The sequence below is a fragment of the Trichomonas vaginalis genome, chromosome I, assembly GCF_026262505.1.
Source record: "Trichomonas vaginalis G3 chromosome I, whole genome shotgun sequence".
NCBI classification, from domain to species: domain Eukaryota; phylum Parabasalia; order Trichomonadida; family Trichomonadidae; genus Trichomonas; species Trichomonas vaginalis.
Genome location: NC_067203.1, coordinates 4,706,812 through 4,728,382, shown reverse-complemented (window position 1 = coordinate 4,728,382; position 21,571 = coordinate 4,706,812). Strand labels below are relative to the sequence as shown.

Sequence of the window (21,571 nt, the reverse complement as noted above, 5' to 3'; positions counted from 1 at the left end):
AAATGTTGTTCTATTTGCAAAGTACAGACCCAAACGAATACGGGACAGTAAAGCTACAAACAAACTTAGGTCTTCAGAATGAAGCGCTTGCTTTCAGAGTTGTTGACTTCAATACTATCGCAACTTTTGTCATAACAGATGAAACAGATTTCATGGAGATTGAAATAGATGGAAAGAAGCACGAAATAAGATTTCACAATAATGTAGAATATAAGATGGAAACATTAGCTGGAGTGTTAAATGCTCTCATAAATACTACAACAAACAAGGATAACGAAGAAAACTTAATGAATGTTAAACTTATTGCAGGAGTTTTGAAGTTCAGTTATGCGAAGGAGTTTAAGATAACACGAATGAGTCATAGAGTACAACTTCTTTTGGGTGCATACCATATGACATTTCCTTTGAAAAGTGTTGACAAAACGATTGAGATGAAATCTGTTCCATACGTATGTTATGGTAATTGTTTATACATTGAGTCTAAAATAGCTAATGTCACAGGTATTTCAGGAGTTAATAGTAAAGGTTCAGTAGAATATAAATCCTTCTGTTATGCAGTCAATTCAATGTTCATTCCAAACGTTCCTGTCATAGCAACTCATTTAGGTAAATGGGTTCGCATTAGTCCTCATAATTTGAAAGACATGCAATTCAGACTTGTTGACTTTCAAGGAGAGCCTGTAGAACTGAAGGCACCAGTGCGAATGACTGTTGAAGTAGACTTTTTAGATAATATTAAATGCAACAGCTTACAAGAGAACTCAGAGCTAAAAATATAAAGTATGAATGTTATGTATTAGGTCATGAACTTTGGTTGTTGCTGTTTGATGAAACAAATGAGTTAGTTATGTCAGTCAAGAGAACAGAAAAATATTGTGTTAGTGAAAACTGCACCAAGTCAATAAGATTAGGTTTGCATTATGAAGATGAGTTCGATACTGTTGAAGAAGTTTTGGATAGATATTACAAATTGCTAACTTGAAATTTTTTTGACTGACGGCGCAAAGCGCCAAGACCGAAGGTCCTGACTGCTTTAATTTACTAAAACATATTTCAAACAAAGCTTATATTCTGTTGAAAGTTTTGTATATTCATTCGAATATTTATACTTAAACTCAACTCCTGTAGTTCCTGGTGTTTCAATGATGCGGATGTTACCTATTTTCATGAATAGTGGAGTTTGACCACAGCATTCGATTTCAGGGTCGAGATAGTCAATGACACATTGTTTCCCTGTTATTCGTGAGATAACATTTTCAAGGTCCTCCTTTGTTAGAATTATTTGGTTCTTACTTATAAGATTTCAAAAAGCTTCTTATCGTCTTTGAGTAAAATAGTTTGGTATAACTGAAGAAGGTAATGGTCTACGTTATCTGAAGGATTTGTTTGAACATTTGTGTAAGGATTGTCGTTGGCTTCTCTTGAAAGAATTTGGTCCAGTGGTGGATACTCTAACTTAACATCTGATGTAGCGTTAGCGTTTGAAGCTGAGTTTAAATTCACCGACTTAAGTTCTGGTTCTTTTTCTTTCAAACACTCTGAACTATAGTTCTTTATGACAATATTGTTTGTCGTTCGTGAGTCAACATTTGATGTTGGTTCAATTGGAACATTAACGGCACCAGCTAAGATGGATTTGCTTCTCATTTCATATAGAATAAAAACCTTTTATATGTATGAAATGAACAATATACTCGACAAGGGTTTGAATGTAAAGCTAACGAATGAAAATATTGTTGAATTCACTGAGACAGGTGCTGTGTATAAAGATGTAGAACTACTGAACAAAAGAGCTAAGGGAAGAAGCAGGAACATGAACAAAGGGTGGAAGCCTATAAAAATTTATGTCAATGATGGTCAGGAGGTTCAAACATAAAGTATGCAGAAAGTTATAGAGTTTATGCTCTCAAAGGTGAAAAAGCCTTCATTTAAGAACAGCTATTCTAACGCATATCCTCAAAAGCTAACGGATGGGGAAGTGGATGATATGCATGACAGCAAAAATATTAACAGAAATGGCGACAGAGATGCATGGAATTTGTTTACCATCAGTCAATTGAAGGTTAAACTTTAAAACAATGTTGGTCGTTCCCATGGAATATTTTTGACTTTAATGGTATTAGTCATGATATGAATCTCAAGGTATGAACGAGGAGAGATGAGAGACTTATATGCTTCCCAAATTTCTTCAAAAGGTAATGTTATACCTGACTGTTTCCAAATGAGTTCAATATCATAACGTGAGAAACCTTGAAAGATAACGAAGTCAGTTATGAGACGTTTTATGTTTAAAGCTAAAAACCTCCATGTTTGCATAAGTATTGCTACAGTTAAATGGTAATGTCTGACTTTAGTAATGATGTTAGCTAATGGTGAGTCAGGCTTTGAACTAAACCTTTACCGGCGAAGTCGTCACAAACTAATAAAGTGTTTGATGGATATTTTTTGAAGGGGTATTTTGAAAGTTTTGACAGAATGTAGTTTGTAAGTCGTTTCATATCGTAAACTCCTGAGTATTGACGTAAGTGGTGTTTGTCAATAATTCTTTCCATCTCCTCAGAAGTCTTTTGCATTCCTGACTGTATAAATTCAACGATGGCATAATATTTCCTCTTACGTCGAATGTAACGTTGAAGAAATTCAATGAGTTCACTGTCTGGAACTTTAACGACAGAGGCTTGAACTTTTGACATAAATGTTTTCGCTGTTGAGTCCATAGAATCTGAAGTTGCTGATATAATGATTTGGTCATAGTAAGAGTCGTTTCCTAAACGCTCTGTTATGAGTATATGACGAATGAGGTTAAATGTCTTACCTGAACCCATCTTTCCACAATAGAAATACACACCATTTGAACAGAACTCATAATCTTTGCTGAAAGGAAGAATAAGAGAAGAGTTAAGTTTGTCTGTAGTTTCATTCATGTCTTCATCTACGTCATGTATTAAATGCTTCATTTTATCTCCATTAAAAATGCAAGTCAGAAATATTCAGAACATAGCACCGAGTCTAACTGACAAGAGTATAAAGATATACTATGAACACGTTATGATGAAACCTACCAAAATTCAAGAAAGTCAGTATACTTATGAATATCCAAGACACTGGGTAGAGTATGTAGGAGGTGAGAAAGCTATTGAAATCAGACAGGTTCGAAGTATTCCAGCAGGAAGAACAATATTATTGAAGAACTTTAATGTTTTGAGGTATAATGATGAAACAAAGAAGCAAGATAGTTTTCCTGTTGCTGTGTATGTGAACCTAGACACAGGAGATGACATGAAAGTTTTTAACACAAAGCTTCAAACGGTAGTGAGAGAACAACTGACTGCGGAAGGGCATCCATTACCTTCAGAAGTTACCATAGCATATAATTTTGAAACAAACTCAATAGATTTTAAAGTCATCTCTGCAAAGAAGTCAGGATTTACATTTAATGAAGCAGATGTATATTCGAATGAAAACTTCAAAGCTATTGCATGGTTAGATAATGACGATTGCTTTAAGAAAATCTTTAAATACAGTGACTCAACGATGTCAATAAATGACCTTCGTGGAATGTTACCATCGACGTTTACAGTAGAAGGTTCAGCAGGATTGCTTACAAGATTGTCAATTGGTGGCATTTGGTCTCGTGAGAACATTGTTATAAAATCCAGTATAAGTGAATTTGCTGAAGAATCTATATTATGTCTTTCAAACTACATGTATTCGCCGCCGAAGCATTATAGTATAACAAACTTTGTCAGTAAGTTTAACATAAGACTTGTCGAACCTTCTTCAATGAAAGATGTTGTGCTACCTAAAGATGGAAAGGATGGACTCATTATTGAGATGATTTTAATAGCATATTAAATGAGCTTGTTCTTGAAGGTCATTCATGATGAAATAACTGTTGTAGAAGATGTTAGCAATTGTTCAGACATTTTGAAGCGTATAGATGAGATAAGAAAGAAGTTAGATAGACCGCAAAGCGGTGAGGGCGAAGCCCGTGAGAACGCTTATGTTTCATTGACTTTCTCCAGTAACGAGAACTTTTATGAGATAATATTGAAGAGAGATGATTTTAATATGGTGTAAATGGTAGCTTGGGCAGCTTTAGGCGCAATGGGAACAAAAGCATTAGCATTTGGAGCAAAAGCACTTGGAGCTTATGACGCAGTAAATAAAATGAGTGGAGGAAGGGTTTCGAAGACATTAGATGCAAATAAAGGGAAGATTGGAGGCTGGGTTGCAAAGAAGTTAAGATTAAATAAAATAGGGCTCATAAATAAAGCATCCAATTTGGTTGCGACTGAGTCAGAAAATGCTTTAGGAAAGGACGATGAGTTTGCAAAACACGCAAAAGACTTTAATGACCAGATGAAAGGTGAAACAATGCATTTAAATAGATTCGATGGAACTAAAGAAAATGTTTCTTCTCCACCAGTAGTTCTTCCGTATGGTCCCTATGGAATGTATGGAAACCCTTACGAAAGACCATTTGACCCATTGACTGGTGGAAGTAATTGGTATCATTACGGACGAAGAAGAAAGACAGTCAAGTTGGAGACAGACGTGAAGAAAGCAACTAAAAAGAAACCAAGGAAGAAAGTTATAAAGCAATGAATTCAACAGGGTGAAAAAACAGGTGAAAAAAGAGGTTAGATCTAACCATCTACCCTAAATTTATTTTTGGGCTATGTTTTCATACGTGTGAGGGTGGTGATATCATTAATTTTTAAGTTTATTTTTTATTTTACTGAAAATTTTTATTTGGATGTAAATGACAGAACAAAAGCAACTCATTCGAATTCCACAGTATAACAAACATACATTTAAACATTTATTCTTCCTTCCTGAGCATAACATGTTCTTTCAAATACATCCGAGACCAGTTGACTTTTCATTGACTGTGTATAAAGATAGAAATAGTTATATCATTAAACCATACGATGACGAAGGTAAGTTATGTAAATTGTACGTTAAGAAGTTAGAGAAAGTTTATGGCTTCAAGTATGACTACAATAGGGTTAACACTGATGATGAAGATATTGAGGAAAATTTATGAGAACATTAGTGAAGTCGTTAGTGAGAACGATAGTGAGAACGTTTATTTTTTACATTAGTGAGTTCGTTAGTGAAGTGGTTAGTGGTTTTGTAAAGTGTCAAATTCACAAGTATTGGGTAAGGCGGAACGCAGTGCCGCCGTACCCATGACTTGTATACTAACTTATATGACAAGATAGAATATGAGAGAGGTCCTATAAACTGGAGAAAGTATCGCAATAAAGAAATTTTATTAGTAAGTAAATGTGGTTTGAAATAGGACTACTTGTTTTAGGTTTTTTCCATTGTGTCATTTATTTATTTGACGTGGCAGAAAAGTACAGAGAATATGAAGATGAACCAATGCCTGCAAATGTTCAGCATATGTACTCGTAAGAGATATTTTTATCTAATATTAAATGGACGCACAGAACTTAGCGAATGCACAGCAACATGGACAACCAAACCCAGAGAATATTCCAAATGAAGTTAGAATACAAACTGCAATGGCAAACTATGGTCAAGTGCCAACAGATGTACAAATGCAAACTGCCATGTCAAATGACGCTGCGTTAGGTTTGCCACCATGGTATGCAAATATGAGATGGAAAGAGTTTTATACAAACCCTGAAGTGGGATATAAACAACTTTATGCAGATGACGCGAACACAGGAGTTGACCCAGAATATGTTTTCTACCAGAGGAGAAACAGAATGTATGAGCTCCAGTTAAAGAATGCTATGGAACTCAACAGGAAACGTAAGAGACTAGGCGGACATTAGATTTTTACATATAGTAAAATGGGTTTCTTCAGTAAGATAGGAAACTTCTTTCGAAATGTTGGAAGAGGTATATGGAATGGAATAAAATCTGTCGGAAGAGGAGTATGGAACGGTGTCAAAAATATTGGTAAAAGAGTAGGTCAGTTTGTTGGTATTATACCTAAAGACCCTGAACCAGAAGAACAAGCTCCTGTAATACAACAGCCTGAACCTGCACCACGGTCAAGTTGGCAACCACAACCGGTATATTAAAAAATTATATTTTTATCGTTCGATAGTAGTTGTATATGAAACTAAGTTCTAAGTAAAACGCATGGTATAATGGAATTATTCTTTTTCTTCCATCTGTAGTAAACCATACTTGAAAGTCTGAAATACTTCCACTCGGCGGTTCATATAACTTTGTAGGTTTTTCGTAAAAGTCATTCATCAGACATAAGAAAGAGTTTTGCGCACCAGAAAATGAAGCATGAACAATAATAGCATCTGGGTCGAAAATATTTTCATATGTTCCATTAGGGTTTTCGACTTCATAATAGTCCGGGTGTACTGGATATGCTGCAGGCTGATTTAACATCCTCATAAATCTATACCATGCCAAGTTGTTATATTTTGTAGAAATATAAACGTTTTCTCCAAGGTCTTCTATTTTATTGATTTTAACAGTTGCATTTTTCCTGTCATAAATAATATCGAGATGGTATTCTCCTTCGTCAATGTTAAACTGGTTTGCATATTCAATATAGATATCGTTTATTTTTTCTTGAAAAGCTTGAAGAGTTGTTTCTAAGTTTATAAGCAAGTTAACTTGTAAAAGTTTTCCTTGTTCAAATTTCTCATACATACGTTTTTCTTTGTTATAGTATCGAACTTCAAAACCGACCGTAAATGGGAAACCATGTATGACTTCTGAAATGAACTTCATTCTACGAAAGCCAATAGCTTTGTGGCGGATGGGTCTCTTAACCATCTTAATGGGTAGTCAAAACGATAGCCTTCATGCTTTACGGTATCTGTCTCAAACTTTTGACCGACATTAGTAAAAAGTTCATCTAATGGTTTAGTTGTAGCAACTCTAGAATTTTCTTTTTCTATTGGAAGCATATTTTATCTATAATAAAAATGTCAAATGAAACAGCGTCTATGAGAGAAATACAACACAACCGACAACTCATTATGCAAGCTCTAAATAAGAACACAACAAACTTTTCAAACTATTCTAAGATATCTGAGTCATTGAAAGGGGGTGACTTAAAACTGACAATAAACCCAATGACAGATGAGTTTCTATTTCAAGACAATAAGAACAATACTGTCTGTATAAATCCAACAAAAGGAACTTTAAACGAGAAACCTATAAATGAACTTCTTTTGAAGGCAGATGTTGACAACAAAGCTGACAAAGAATATGTAGACGATGCAATAGCAAAAGAAGAAGAAAGAGCTAACAATGCTTATGCAACAAAAGAACATACTCATCCTGAACTAGCAGACAAAACATATGTTGACAATAAAATGTCAAGTGAAGTGACAAGAGCTGAAAACGAATATTCTAAAAAGACTCATATACATTATATTAACCAAATACCAAGTCTTAAGGAAACATTAGAGACAAAAGCAGATAAGACTCTTACACATTCTATATCTGATATTACAAATTTACAAGAAACCTTAAACAGGAAAAGTGCCGTTGGACATACACATTCTATATCTGATATTACAAATTTACAAGAAACCTTAAACAGGAAAAGTGACGTTGGACATACACATACCATTGCAAATATTACAAACTTACAAGAAACCTTAAACAGGAAAAGTGACGTTGGACATACACATACACCTTCTGAAATAACAGACTTAAACGTTAGCCTTGAAAATAAAGCAGATAAAACATATGTCAATGAAATATACCAAAGTTTGATAGGAACAAAAAATATTGAAACTATTGTTGGTGACTTTTCTGTCAATGAAGAAAATAAATATTTTAGATGGCAGTTGGTACAGTCCTTAAAAAATGGTACACGGCATAAACTCATTCCGAAAAATAACAATGAAATGTATGTAAGCTATAAAAAGAATGATGGTACACAAGTTAAAGTTCCATTAGACAACAACTGCTACTTAAACTTATATGGAGACGAACAAAAGAAATATTTAAGAGTTTATGAAATGGCAGATATGACATTGCCTGACCCAGCTCCAGCACCACATTATTATGACTATGGAGATGACGACAGAACACCACATGTAGATGAACAAAAGCTAACATTATATTTAGATTATTATAGATATAAAAGATATAATGCAATAGAAAAAACGAGAATAGTATATTATTATACAGATGACAGAAAAAATATTATAGTCAAGATTTTACCTACCCTGAAAACATAAGATTATATTATAAAAATATTCTGACACAAACCAGAAGAAACCTGAAATAGTTGCACTATATTTTAAGTTCAAAAGAGACAATCCTATAATATCTCATATGTTTGATTTAATGAACCCAGTAGGTTCTATTTATACATCTATGGATGCAAGAGGTCCTCAAGTAATGTTTGGTGTTGGTGCATGGGAACAAATAGTCGACAGGTTTTTGTATTGTGCAAACTCTTCAAAGGAAACAGGTGGAAGTAAAACGATTTCAGGTGAAAATTTACCTGCACACAGTCATTACATAGATTTAAGTACATCTCAAGCAGGTTGGCATAGTCATAGATATTGGGATTGGTCAGGAATGACAAAAGGTAAAGGATATGATGTTAAAGACGACGTTAAGTTTGCTATAAATTGTTACTGGAGTGACACTCAGGGAGAAGGAAACCATACACATTTCGTTTCAGGATATACGCAAACAACGGGACAAAGTAAAGAATACATGCCACCTTACATGACAGTTTACGCATGGTATAGAATTGCTTAGTCGTCATTTTCAACTTCTTTAGCATATTCGTCAGGAGTTGTCTTATATTTGTTAGAAACTGTCTTTGAAAGTATACCACCTTGAACTTTGACAAGTTTGAAACGAGGTCTGACAATAGTAGTTTTATCTTCTGCTTGCAGTCTGTACATTTTGCCATGTTTGCCTAAAACTTCATAATATTCTCTTGTATACTTTCTTCTATTTTTACGAACACGAATGTGAGTACCTGTCGGGTTCCCATTGTTGTCATAGTCAATAGTATTTTCATATGGGTCGCGTTTAGGTATTTCTATTTTTACTTTGTCACCTTTCTGAAGTTTGAAGCCCGGCATTCTTTCTTGTTTGTCTCTTTTGACTAAATTATTAAATATATAGTCTTTCTCTAAGTCAGGGTTGTTTTTCATTTCTTCGGGGGAGTGGTTTCCCAAACCTTTTTGTTTACGGTTATTGTAAATATTTAAAACTTGTCTCATCTTTGCCATGGAGAAGTGTCTATATTTGTCGTCATATGACATTTCATTTGCTTCACCACCATGTGGTTGGTTTAAGTCTCTTAACATTTTTATACAACCGTCAATGACACCAAGAGCAGAATGGTTTTGATCGACAATGAAATATTGGTTTACATTTTTTGAACGCAGATAGTTTTTAATATCATCTGATTTGAAAGAACTTTCACAGTCAGATGTCAGTTTTGTTGGATGGTATTTGTCAACGAATATTGTCAAAGCTGCTAAGAAAACAAACCAATCTAAAAATTTTTACTGAGATGAAATGACCGAAGAAGTTGAAACGGTAGATTTGACACCACAAACAAAAAGTTCAGAACCATTGTCAAAACCTGTCAAAGAACTTACAGATGAAGAGAAAAATTCAATAATAGAAAGTGCCAGGTCTGGAAATACAAACCCTAACTATAAAGTCACTTTTCACAGAAATGGAACGGCTAGTATCTCAAAAAAGAAACAGACTCTCACAAATAAAATATTGAAGTCTGAAGGAGCTTTCGAGACAACAGATGGAAAAGTTTACTTCACTGACCAACAGTTCATTATAGAACATCTCATTGACTTAGAGTCGAAATATTCTAAACTTTACAACAAACACAAAAAGTTGAAAGGAAAACAAAAACAAATGGCATATGATATTTATGAAGATGTTGACGACACAACTGTTCCTGCAAGTGAAGTAAAGTCAGAGGAACCGAAAAGTGACGAAAAACCGATAGAAGAAGAAAAACCAAAAACTGAAGATAAACCAAAACCAAAGTTTAGTTTCCAAACTAAACCAAGTCAACCTTCATTAGCTGGTATGGGTTGGCGTCAAAGACTTATGGCAGCAGGCGGTTATGTAAAGTAAAGAAAAATATTTTTTTATTTTTATAAAAATGCCCCCATATAGAATGGATAGAAAGTCTGCTAGAATAAAAGCAGAGTTACAAAGATATGGGTGGAGAGTTTCGAAGAATTTTAAATATGGGAAGGGAAGACCCATAAAAGTCTATGACAAATTGTCTGGTCTTCGCTACAAAATGGATTTGGAAACAGCACGTGCCAATTATCCAAACAGACTAGAGAGGTTAGAAGAAGAACGTCTTATGGACATGCCTTTCGATGTTAGTGAACCTCAAGTTGAAGGGCACGACGGCTTTGCCAGATTCTACTGGAAACATGACGAACAATTGCATCCTTTGAGAAGGAAAAAAGGAAAAGGTGAAGACGCACATGCTCCCATGGAAAGAACAAGATATGCATATGAAAAGTATCGTGAAGTTAGAAGTCAAATTACATCTGGTCGAACCTTTACAGTAAACTTTGACGAAGGAAAGAACAAAGAAGGCTTCATGGGAGTACTTGCTGCAATTCAAGACGGAAATAAGAAAGGACACAATCTCAGATTGACCATAACAGATTTGGATGGTCACATTTACTATGCACATGGCAATGAACAAACAGCCGCAAAACTTCTTGACGCATTCAAGACTACAAAGAGAGAACAAATGGTTGACTCCGACTCAGACATTTTGAATGCAATTGAAGGAATTGCAAGTGTCAAGTTCGAATGGTACCAACCTAACCCTCAAGCAGTCAGACAACATGCTGGATACTTCCCGTTCATAAATAAGTCTGACATTGACTTGACAAGGTATGGAATTTACAATTCAATTGAAACAATTGTCAATGAACCTTGTATTCTTACATGTCTCAGGAACTCTGGTCTTGTTACAGATGAGAAGATGAAGTATCTTGAGTCATGTGTGAAGACAAGGTACATTCTCAGAGGTCAATTGGCAAAAATTGCACCGTTGGCAAATGTCAATATCCGAGTCAACATACCTACAGCTAAAGGTTCTTCACATGACGACTATGTTGTTGACAAAGACTTACCATGGTTGAAGATTGTAATTGTCCACAACCACTTCATGTTGAACGAAAGTCTTACAAACCCATTCTTTGGTAAAAGTAAGTGCAACATTGTCAGAGCTGTAAACATTCTTTTCGGCTTGTTTTGTTGTCTAAGTAAGTGTTATAAGGATATGCTCTACCATTGTTTGTATAAGAGAGAAGTTTTTAAATATCTAACTCGTGCAAAGTGAACCTTTGAATGTTCTCGATAATTAGTAATTCCAGATAGTGATTGAAGTGAAAAGACACCTTCAGATTTCTCAATAACAATATAATTATATGTTATATTTTAGAATTAACGTATAAATGACATCCAATGGAGTCTATTCTTCAATACATTTTAAACTTTAAAACTCATCGTACAACTAGATAAACTTAAACACATAGTCAATATATGCATTATATCTATACCATTTTGGCTCAAGAAATTTTTCTGTTTATAAACTATCTTTCATGTTCGGTTAAGTAAGTCGTTTATCTATACACTTGAAGATGTAAAAAATGAAATTATAAATACTAATATGATGCAACATTTGTCTTCACATACTTATCAATTTAATATTACTTTCTGGTTACTGCAGATACATAAGCTATAAGACTAGAGATCCACGTTAGTTCATTTTCATAGAAGTAATACATGAGTTATACTCTTTTGACATTTCAACTTAATCCAAACAGCAATTACATCTTCATATTTAAAGGTATAATCAATTATAAAACAAGACTGCTAAAGATTGTGAAGTATATTATATTAATCCAAAACGTTTATGCTTGCGAATCTACACTGAACGATAGATACATCGAGGTATCTGACATACTGACAACACTTGATTCTCTTTATACACAATCAGACCTTCTTGTCTATAAAGATACAAAACATATGAATACAAGTATGAAGCGATTTATTTAAAGAACTGCATATACTATGATTGGCAAGTAGAGAAGAGCATATAGAATATGAAAAGAAGAAACCTAAATGCAACTATAGATAATGTTCCATCATAATAAAAATAATAAAATATTTAAAAATTAATTATTAAGAAAAATAACTTTAAAAAAAATTAATCTAATTTTTTAAAATATTTTTTTATGTTCCTAACTAAAGAATTGGTAATCGAAGTTGGTCTAAGTTAGAAACTCGGAAATAAAAACAACTTTTAAGAAGCTAACATAGAAGTAGCCAAAACATACGAACAACAACTAAAGCATCTCGCTGACTTCATGTTAATGAATATAATGGTGCAATATAGTTTATGATTAGAATTTCAATTGAGTTCATAAAGCCGCAACGCGGCGAGGACGAAGTCCATGCAAGAGCATTTCCTTTAAATGACGTTGCTATTGACTTATATCATAGACGTTCAGTACCTCATGAAGTAAGAAGAGAAATGTTTGACATAACAAATGCAAACGTTGGTGAAACAAGAAGAAGAGACGACACACTGAAACAACAGAGAAGAGAGATGTTTAAAAGTGCTATAGAACAAGTTCGCAAAGCTAACGATGTCATTCGTTCCATTGACGACAAACCAAAAGAAGGTGAGAGATGGTTAAAGAAAGATGAAGAGAATAGGAAGAGAAATGTGAAGTCAGGCAATAGACTCATTGACTTTAACATCGAAGCTTTAGATGAACCAAACAGAGACTACTTACACAAACATTTCGGTAAGGTTTTCATGAGACTCTTAGAGAAGATTAAAATAAACTCACAACAAAGATGGATGGTATGTTATAAACTTGGTGGAAAGTATGAATGTTCTACGTTAAACCTCAATAATATTGGAACATTACTACATCAGCTCTTGAAGGAGAACTTTATATCAGAGATAGAAGCAAATGCTGCAGGTATTGTTGAAATGCACTATGACTTCTTCTTGACAAACATAAAGAATCTTACTGAAATAAAGATGTATGATTTAACAGAATATGAAGGCTTAACGATGTCAGATGTAAAGAAAGGCAAACCAAAAAAGAGACCATATAGAGATGAAAGCACACTGACAAATGACCAGAAAGCCATTTTGGAAGCTCTTAAGCAAACAGGAAACCCAGCACTTATAGAAAGCTTTTGGAAAGATAATGGTGAAAAGAAGTTTTATAAGAAGAGAAGCGGTCAGTTCTGGAAGTATCTTTGCACATTACCTATAAATCTTGAACGCTACCAAATCTTCAATGAATGAACAAAAGAACTGCAACACTTATGACAGAAGACAATTGTTTCGTTTATGCTTGCATTCAGGCTGGAGTAAATGAAGAAACTATTGACCACATGAGAGAAGTCATTCGTGTTAGAGACTTTCCTCAAAGTAAAGTACAAGAAATTTCTGACGCAACAGGTATAGCATTTAATGTTACCATTGGTTATTCAATGACTCAAGACATAATGAAATAAAGAGATACATACCAAAAGAATGTGAAACTGTTCGAACTATTGACTTACTTCTTGTTGAAGACCACTACATGCTAAATGAAAGATTACCAATGACAACATATTTCATTCGCAACTATATAGAAATCTTGAAGGAGTGTGGTGGAATGAACATTGAGAAACAGATGAAGATTTATACAAAGAGAGAGAAAAATATATTAGTTCGTTATGATAGAACAACACCGTTATGGGATGTTATGAAAACATTGTGGGAGTGCAAATATTTCGAACCTATTTCTTATGGAGAACTTTTCACATATACGACTGACTTATATAAACAGAACCTTGCACCATTTAAAGATTTGACATATGCTCCAAAGTATTGTGTACAACTGAAGAAGAAAGCCGAGTCAAAAGAAGTAAATAAAAATAAGTGCAAGTTCATTCCTGAGCACGTTTTCTTTGCTGACTTTGAGTGCAGTACCGATGGCTTTCATAAAGCTTTTAACATCTGTTACGACAGTGAAGATGGTTCAGTGAGTGAAAGCATTTGGGGTCAGAACTGTGCAACAGAATTTTTGGAACGACTTCCTGACAAGAGTTTAATATATTTCCATAACCTCAGTTATGATATAAACTTCATCTTAAGACACATGACAGAAGTGAAAGGAACTCCCATCATTAAAGGTTCACGAACAATGCAAATAACTGGCTTATATAAAGGAAGGGCAATTATTATAAAAGACTCTTACAGTGTTATAAATAAGAAGCTTAAACTATTTCCTGCTATGTTTAACTTACAAACAGGACCGAAAGAAGTATTTCCATACAACTACTACAGCAGTGTTTTGTTAGCAAATGACAACAGAACTGGTGTCATTTCTGAAGCATGTAAGTTTATCCGGGATGCAGATACATTCATGAAAAACATAGATTCCATCAAAGGTTGCAGAATAGATGAGAACCACTTCGACTTAGAAAAGTATAGCACATTTTATTGCAAACAAGATGTAAGAATTTTAAGAGAAGGTTTTGTTAAGTTCCGCAATGACATATTGAAAGAATTTGATTTAAACGTTTATGACTACGTTAGTATTTGTTCAATTGCTAACAAATTATTTGAGAACAGAGTGTACTTCCCGAATGGAAATTTATATGACCTCTCAAATAAACCAAGAGAATTTATTTCACGCTGTATTCAAGGTGGAAGATGTATGTGTCAGATAACATTAAACAAAAGAGCGAAAAGAAACTCATTGCTGATTTCGACGCTGTTTCATTATATCCATCAGCTATAGCAAGACTTTATACTTTAGAAGGTATTCCAAAGGTTATGAAGAAAGAAATGTTAAGCACAGAGTATCTCATGAGACATTTATTCGATGACGACCAAAAGGAACCCATTGGTGAAAAGTTTATGTCTGGCTTCTTTGTTCTCATTAAGATAACAGAGATTGGAATACATAGACACTTTCCTTTAATAGTTTGTGACCCTGAACTAAATCCAGAACTTAACGTTCCCAGAAGTTCAAACACTTGCTGTTTAATGTATGTTGACCATATAACATTACAAGACCTCATAAAATATCAAGGTGTCAAATGTGAAGTGTTGCAAGGATACTATTACGATGGAAACAGAGATATTAGAATAAGAGATGAAGTAAAGAAGTTGTTTGAGTTAAGGTTAAAGTATAAGAAAGAAGGAAATCCTTTGCAAGAAAATATAAAGCTCATTCTGAACAGTATTTATGGCAAAACTATTCTATCTCCTATTGAGTCAAAAATAACCATAGTAAATGACAAAGATGCTATAAGATATGCCATCAGAAACTACAACCATATAGTGAAGTTCGAAGGTTTGGATGGTTCAGATAAAACTATTTTCAAGCTAACGAAAAGCATTTGCAGACACTTTAACTTCTGTCCACTTGGTGTTAACATTCTGTCTATGTCGAAGAGAATAATGTGTGAAGTATTCTGTACTGCTGAGGACTTAGGAATGGACATCTTTTATAGCGATACGGACAGTATGCATCTCTACAATGAAGATATCCCTCGTTTAGCTGAAGAGTTTGAGAAACGTTATGGAAGAGTTCTCATTGGTAAAAACCTTGGTCAATTTCATAGCGACTTTGCAGAAATCACACCTGGAAAACAAAGTTTAGCATACAAGTCAATATTTTGTGGAAAGAAGACTTACATAGACTTACTCACGAATGATTTAAATGAAGTTGCATTTCACTGCAGAATGAAAGGCGTGAAGCAAGATGTTATTGCTTTAACCGCTAATGAAATGTTTCCTGACTCTGTTCAGTGTTTCTATGATGAAGATAAAGGTTTAATGGTTCCGCAAGGAACATATGACAAAGACTCTGAGTTCAGTTTAATGAAACTTATATAAAGCACTTTATGACGGTCAAGAGATTGGATTTGACTTATGTAAGTCATGTCAACCTTGCTTTGAAGAGAAGTTTAACTTCTCAATAACGACTAAAACAAGCTTTATTCGTAAGTTGAAGTTCTGAGGTCATTTATTTTTGTCAGCAATGAGGTCATTCGTGATAAAAATAAGCTCATGTGGTCATTTACAATACTGCGATGGTAGAGTTTAAGAGTTGTGCTTCAATGTAGAGACAGTCCTTATGGTCTGGAGGTAAGAAACTGCTTTATGGTCATGAGTGGAGAACATGTCTATCCAAAACTCACGATTGAAGCCAGTTAATTTATAGTATTTAGGGTTAGGAAGTGGTGAAGTTCTTGTATGACCAATGAACTCATTTTCAACTCCCTTACTTAAGTTTGAATATAATATAGCTTGCTTTCTATCCCAAATACCTGGAAATCTAATTTCGGAAAATTCATTTTTCCTCGGAAGCATTGCATCATAATTGAAAACATTCTTGAAATCATCACTTGGTTCAGAGATTTGAAATCTTATACGTAATGGATTTTTTTTCTTTTTAGCTACTTCATTGAATGGTGAGAATACAATGAATTGACAGTCATGTGTTCCATCTTCATTTTCATTAAATTCATAATGAAAGTCTATAAGTTGTGGCTGACTACCTTCTTCTTTCAGTTGTGCAAAAAACTCACGTAAAGGCTGTAAAGTTTGTACTTCAATGTTGAACTTTTTCTCGAACATTTCATTGAAGGAAATCATACATTCTTGTAAAGTTGTATCGTCTTTAAAGTATTTGTATATGTGAATGTTTTGGGCACTTAAAGACTGTTCGTCATTTTCTATCTCGACTTGAAGTATAAAGTCAACTTTCCTAAATGCACGTGTTATATACATAGATGTTATGCCAATGTACTTCTCTTCATTTATGTTCACAATCCAGTCTGTTGGAAACTTAAACGTTACTCTGTTCCCCTTTATTTTGACGTCAGGGTTTCACTACTGAACGCAACAGATAAAGGTATTTGTCTATACATTTAATTCGGATAAAAATAAACCATTTACTCTTTCTTTGCTTCAGCTTCTTTTGTTGCATGCTAAGATCAGTCATAATGTAAACCTCTCAATTTTATTGTCGTGGGAAGTATCTCAATTCCTTCAAAAAAATTGAAAAACTATTTAATTTTAAAAATATAATACTTTTAATTAGTTAATTAATTGGAGATATTTTTAAAAAATCACTTTTGATAATACTTTTGAGAACTTTAATTCAAAAAATATATTCAAAAATATCCAGGATATCAAGAGGGAATTGTTCCTTATGAGGTATATAGTTATGATGTATACCTCATAAGGAACAATTCCTCCTTAAAACGAGAAAACTTGTTCGAAATTGTTTATCATTTCGAACAAGTTTTCTCGTTTTTAATAAGAAACTAAAGGCTATGAGGCATTGATTATATATTAGTGCCTCACAGCCTTTTAGTTTCTAATAGATAGCTGGGAAACTTTCTCCAAATGATAAGTTATTCAGAGAAAGTTTCCCAGCTATCAAGAGGGAATTGTTCCTTATGAGGTAATATAGTTATGATGTATACCTCATAAGGAACAATTCCTCCTTAAAATCGTAGACATTTTTATACTTATTAATCAACCATTCAAAATCATATTCCTCTGAAAAGTAATTTTTAAAAAAATTTAGAATTTTAATATATAGAGCTTGAATTTCATACAATACCTATATATTTTCAATAATGGAATTTGAAAACCATTCTCAAAAGTTCTCAGAAAACCTTTTTTTCATTAATTTTAAGAAATCTGAGTATTAAATTAAGTGATAAATTCGTTTGACACTACTTTAATTTTAAAATTCAAAAAATTATATGTGCTTCTTAAAATGACTCAAAAAAATTTTATTATAAAATAATATATAATATTAAAAATCCCACAACATTTTTTTACTTTACATAATCGTACCTCCTCGACGATTAATTTCCACTCAATTTCTATCGTTGACCGAACTTAGCATGCAACACTTTAGCTTTTGCTTCAGCTTCTTCTCTAGCTTTCTTCGCCAGCAAACGTGGGTTCTTTTGTCTTCCAGCAGCTAATGCAGCAAGTTGTTTTTCACTAAGTTTTCTCTTTGGTCTCTCTGGCTTTTGTTCTTGTTTTTGTTCCTTCAGTTCGGATAAAATTTGCTCACGAATTTCTTTCTTCAATGCTTCAAATCTATGACCCCTTGGGTCTTGTCCGTAGGGTTGTCTGAGTCATTTGACTGCAGATAAAAAACAAAATTAAAACTTTAACCGATGTAAAATGAGCTTGTCAAAATCAGAGCGAGAGTCTATTATATTAAATGACGCAAGAGGAATACAACATCCTTTCTATTACGTAAGTCAGAGTAAAGATGGTAAAATATACGTAAGAAAAAGAAAGGTTCCATTAGCGAATGCAGAAAGCGACAACATTAAGGTGTATGGCAAGGGTGAAGCCCACGAAGCCCATGTTAAGCCTTCTATTCAAACTGAAAAGTCAATAGAACCAGAAGAAAAGAAGCCAGATGTACTTTCAATAACGAACCAAGAGCTTATTGCAAAGTTCGTGAATTTCATTGAAAAGCAAACCGAGTCAAAGAACCTGACCCACCAGTGAAGAAGTTGAGACAAAAGAGAATGTACAGTTCATTGAAAATGTCAAGAACAACTTCCACCACGAATGCCAAGAAGAAGAGTGAGAATAATGAAGTAAATAGATATTTTTATCTGAAGTAAATACATGCAGAACGAACAGTTAAACGAATTTACTCCAGCAGAGCATATTCATCAGATTCGCTCATATTTCGATATCATAGACAATGCAGTTCAAATTGGTGACACTAATAGAAAATATTCTGACGCAAAGATTCCATCACAACCTGGAACTGCTAAAGATACACATGGGTAACATTCAATCTCTCACCTCCTGGTGAAAATATGTTGGACCTTTACAATACATTCATTACGTATAAAATGGAAGGTCAATTTATTGTAGATAAAGAAATTGGTTCAGGGTTCCAATAAAACAAACCCACCAGGATTTTGGATTGGTTTCGATGACGCTTTCTATGCAGTTGCTGGATATCAAATCCTTGCAAATGGTCGTATCGTATATTCTCAAGACAACGCAAGAGAAGAAGCATATATAACTTCAAACTCACAAAACTACCGAACAAATAAAGAAAGTAGATGTTTTCTCAAAGACTCGACATGAAAGATGTATGGAGTCATTCGGGAACATGCAGAACAGGACAATATTGTTAGTGGTACAATTACAGCAGGAAAATCATTTGATTTTAAGCTTCGTTTAAGAATTCCTGTTAGAAGATTCCTTCCATTAGAAGCTATTCGATTTATTCCAGCTTTTGCAGGAAACATTCAGCTTAAAGTAAAGTTCAGTAGCGACGCCTTACAATGCACATCTATATCTGTAAATGATATCATTGCTTTCAATCCAACTCTTAAAGTTGCATTTGCTTCAGATTCAAATCACCGACAAATAAATTTGTTCCATGGAATGAAACCATTCACTATGATAACGAAGGCAGTAGAAGCTAGTGGAACAGTTACTATTACAACTGTAACCCAGCAACTATTTCGAATAAAGATGGATTTTAATGAATGTTTCATTCATCCAAAATCATTCTCTTAGACCCTAACATTTATACAGAACTTGTAGAACATTATACAAACGAGGCTTTATGTTTTCCTGTTAAAGTTATGGATTGGATTCCTATGGACGGTTCATTCTCAAAGAATACAGATAGTTCAAGTGCAAACATTTACAGCAGCTTATACGCCTATTAATGTTAAAAAGTATTTGGGCACTATTTAGAAAGAAAGACAACTATTATGTTAATTTTGAGAACCCTAAGTTTCAATATCTTCAGCTTTCCATGGGAGCTTATGGAAATATGCCTGCAGAACCTGAAAAATCATATGGACCTGTATTTTATGAAATGGTTGCGAACGCTTGCAATACAAAAATGAATGATAGGATTTAATGAAGATGTTATGAGGTCATTGGTGGATGATGGTAGTGTGGAACATAAATGGGATAGCTATGACAACACACATTTCTTATGTGGTTTTCCAACAGAAGTGGACTTTTGCTTCCAGCAAGGTCAAACATCTACTGCTCCAATAACATACAAATTGTCTGTTAAAGACCTATTGAACTAGCAACTGAAAATGTACCAAAGCCACTTATTGGATTTATGAGGGATTGTTGCTTTGCCATTCAGGTGCGTGCTAATGGAATCCCAATAATAAGATTAGATGACTATAACTTAGCTACGGACGACAGTGAGGAATAAAGGATGAACGTTTATTTTTAAAGCTTATAAATGAGTTCTTCATCAAGCTCTCGTGAACCTTCACCATCTATGAAACAAACTTTACCAAACGATTATGGAGCACTATTGAATATTTCTTACGAGCTGCACAATGGCAAAGAGCAGTCTCACCAAGGTTAGGTGTTCCACCAGCTCCTGTCAAAAATAGCATTTGGTCAAGTCCTTATATAAAAATATGGTCTCCCACTAGGTTTGCTAGCTACAGCAGGAGCAGTTATGATGTTTGAAAAGAAATAAAGCAAATGTTGTAAATAATACTGAAGTAGCTGAAGTTAAACAAACTCCAACACCTTCGCCAAACCAACGCCTTCACAAGCAAAACCTTCAATGACTCCTGAACCTATGGAAGTACAAACTCCTGTTCAAAAGTCAACTCCTAAACCGACTCCAACATTTAAACCAGAACCTACTCCTCAAAATAAATCGTAAAACTCCTGCGTTTCCTTACTGAAAAAATAACGTTATTTTTATTTAATATTAAAATTTTTATTTGATTGAAATGACAAATAAAGTCACTGAAGCAATGAAACAAAAGTTTTTGGTAGAATACATTAAATCAGGAACTATTCCAGAAGGTTTTTACATTATACTATGAAAGATGGTAGAGTTCAGTTTAGAAAGATAAAGCAACCATTAGATAGAGAAGGTATATTAAGGAAGATTAAACTTCATGAGGACAACATTGCTGAACTTAAGAAGAAGTTAGAAGAGTTGGATAAAGGAAGAGAGTTATAAAGCAATGAATTCAACAGGGTGAAAAAAGAGGTGAAAAAACAGGTGAGATCTCACCACTTCACCTAAATTTATTTTTGTGCTATGTTTTCATACGTGTGAGGGTGGTGATATCATTAATTTTTAAGTTTATTTTTTTATTTTATTTTTTATTTATTTTTATATAAATGACGAAAACTATTGAGATAACAAACTACAACGGTCATGAGTTCAAGAATTTGTTCTTCGTTCCTCGTGAAAATACATTCTATCAGATACGAGGGAGAAAGGGTAAAGTTAGTTTGAGCGTTTATGACTACAAGCATAATGGAAAGTTTATACAAGCATACGATACAAACGGTAAACGTGTTTCATTAGCTTTGTCAAAACTTACTAACATTCATTTTGACAGTGATTTTGACCTATATGAAGAAGAAAGTGAGTCAGAAGAATATGAACTGTTGTGTGAAGCACAGCAATGGGAGGAGTTGCAATACTTTTGTAAGTGAGAACGTTTATTTTTTACATTAGTGAGGTGAAGTGGTTGGCGGCTTTGTAAATAT

General features: G+C 33.9%; 14 protein-coding genes and 5 pseudogenes across 19 annotated transcripts, besides 2 other annotated features; 13 read left to right on the top strand and 6 right to left on the bottom strand.

The window, feature by feature from the left end:
- Window positions 1-5,144: part of a mobile genetic element that runs on past the window's edge.
- On the top strand, window positions 3-708 carry TVAGG3_0929790 (uncharacterized protein; the record flags this gene model as incomplete). The annotated part of the gene is made up of 1 exon (XM_051252557.1): window positions 3-708. A coding segment is annotated over one exon (706 nt), but the record flags the coding sequence as incomplete, so codon positions are not given.
- Window positions 1,034-1,647, bottom strand: TVAGG3_0929780 (annotated as a pseudogene). The gene has a single exon. A coding segment is annotated over exon 1 (614 nt).
- Window positions 2,071-2,924, bottom strand: TVAGG3_0929770 (annotated as a pseudogene). The gene has a single exon. A coding segment is annotated over exon 1 (854 nt).
- TVAGG3_0929760 (uncharacterized protein) lies at window positions 3,076-3,855 on the top strand (the record flags this gene model as incomplete). Its single annotated transcript, XM_051252556.1, has 1 exon — window positions 3,076-3,855. A coding segment is annotated over one exon (780 nt), but the record flags the coding sequence as incomplete, so codon positions are not given.
- On the top strand, window positions 3,856-4,080 carry TVAGG3_0929750 (uncharacterized protein; the record flags this gene model as incomplete). The annotated part of the gene is made up of 1 exon (XM_051252555.1): window positions 3,856-4,080. The coding sequence occupies one exon, from the start codon at window positions 3,856-3,858 to the stop codon at window positions 4,078-4,080; it is 225 nt and encodes a 74-aa protein (XP_051078129.1).
- TVAGG3_0929740 (protein of unknown function, DUF4107 family) lies at window positions 4,081-4,271 on the top strand (the record flags this gene model as incomplete). The annotated part of the gene is made up of 1 exon (XM_051252554.1): window positions 4,081-4,271. A coding segment is annotated over one exon (191 nt), but the record flags the coding sequence as incomplete, so codon positions are not given.
- Window positions 5,145-5,447: 303 nt separating the features above from the next.
- Window positions 5,448-5,810, top strand: TVAGG3_0929720 (uncharacterized protein; the record flags this gene model as incomplete). The annotated part of the gene is made up of 1 exon (XM_051252553.1): window positions 5,448-5,810. One exon carries the CDS (start codon window positions 5,448-5,450, stop codon window positions 5,808-5,810), a length of 363 nt encoding a protein of 120 aa, XP_051078127.1.
- Window positions 5,811-5,828: 18 nt separating this feature from the next.
- TVAGG3_0929710 (serine threonine-protein phosphatase family) lies at window positions 5,829-6,062 on the top strand (the record flags this gene model as incomplete). Its single annotated transcript, XM_051252552.1, has 1 exon — window positions 5,829-6,062. The coding sequence occupies one exon, from the start codon at window positions 5,829-5,831 to the stop codon at window positions 6,060-6,062; it is 234 nt and encodes a 77-aa protein (XP_051078126.1).
- Window positions 6,063-6,066: 4 nt separating this feature from the next.
- Window positions 6,067-6,654, bottom strand: TVAGG3_0929700 (uncharacterized protein; the record flags this gene model as incomplete). Its single annotated transcript, XM_051252551.1, has 1 exon — window positions 6,067-6,654. One exon carries the CDS (start codon window positions 6,652-6,654, stop codon window positions 6,067-6,069), a length of 588 nt encoding a protein of 195 aa, XP_051078125.1.
- A 77-nt stretch (window positions 6,655-6,731) lies between these two features.
- On the bottom strand, window positions 6,732-6,914 carry TVAGG3_0929690 (uncharacterized protein; the record flags this gene model as incomplete). The annotated part of the gene is made up of 1 exon (XM_051252550.1): window positions 6,732-6,914. The coding sequence occupies one exon, from the start codon at window positions 6,912-6,914 to the stop codon at window positions 6,732-6,734; it is 183 nt and encodes a 60-aa protein (XP_051078124.1).
- A 1,384-nt stretch (window positions 6,915-8,298) lies between these two features.
- Window positions 8,299-21,571: part of a mobile genetic element that runs on past the window's edge.
- On the bottom strand, window positions 8,748-9,293 carry TVAGG3_0929680 (uncharacterized protein; the record flags this gene model as incomplete). Its single annotated transcript, XM_051252549.1, has 1 exon — window positions 8,748-9,293. A coding segment is annotated over one exon (546 nt), but the record flags the coding sequence as incomplete, so codon positions are not given.
- On the top strand, window positions 9,508-10,092 carry TVAGG3_0929670 (phage tail repeat-like family; the record flags this gene model as incomplete). The annotated part of the gene is made up of 1 exon (XM_051252548.1): window positions 9,508-10,092. One exon carries the CDS (start codon window positions 9,508-9,510, stop codon window positions 10,090-10,092), a length of 585 nt encoding a protein of 194 aa, XP_051078122.1.
- On the top strand, window positions 10,577-11,154 carry TVAGG3_0929660 (uncharacterized protein; the record flags this gene model as incomplete). The annotated part of the gene is made up of 1 exon (XM_051252547.1): window positions 10,577-11,154. A coding segment is annotated over one exon (578 nt), but the record flags the coding sequence as incomplete, so codon positions are not given.
- On the top strand, window positions 12,995-14,193 carry TVAGG3_0929650 (annotated as a pseudogene). Its single transcript has one exon. A coding segment is annotated over exon 1 (1,199 nt).
- TVAGG3_0929640 lies at window positions 14,295-14,912 on the top strand (annotated as a pseudogene). Its single transcript has one exon. A coding segment is annotated over exon 1 (618 nt).
- On the top strand, window positions 14,924-15,775 carry TVAGG3_0929630 (organellar and viral DNA polymerase type B; the record flags this gene model as incomplete). The annotated part of the gene is made up of 1 exon (XM_051252546.1): window positions 14,924-15,775. A coding segment is annotated over one exon (852 nt), but the record flags the coding sequence as incomplete, so codon positions are not given.
- Window positions 16,092-16,804, bottom strand: TVAGG3_0929620 (annotated as a pseudogene). Its single transcript has one exon. A coding segment is annotated over exon 1 (713 nt).
- TVAGG3_0929610 (uncharacterized protein) lies at window positions 18,224-18,519 on the top strand (the record flags this gene model as incomplete). The annotated part of the gene is made up of 1 exon (XM_051252545.1): window positions 18,224-18,519. A coding segment is annotated over one exon (296 nt), but the record flags the coding sequence as incomplete, so codon positions are not given.
- TVAGG3_0929600 (uncharacterized protein) lies at window positions 21,197-21,517 on the top strand (the record flags this gene model as incomplete). Its single annotated transcript, XM_051252544.1, has 1 exon — window positions 21,197-21,517. One exon carries the CDS (start codon window positions 21,197-21,199, stop codon window positions 21,515-21,517), a length of 321 nt encoding a protein of 106 aa, XP_051078118.1.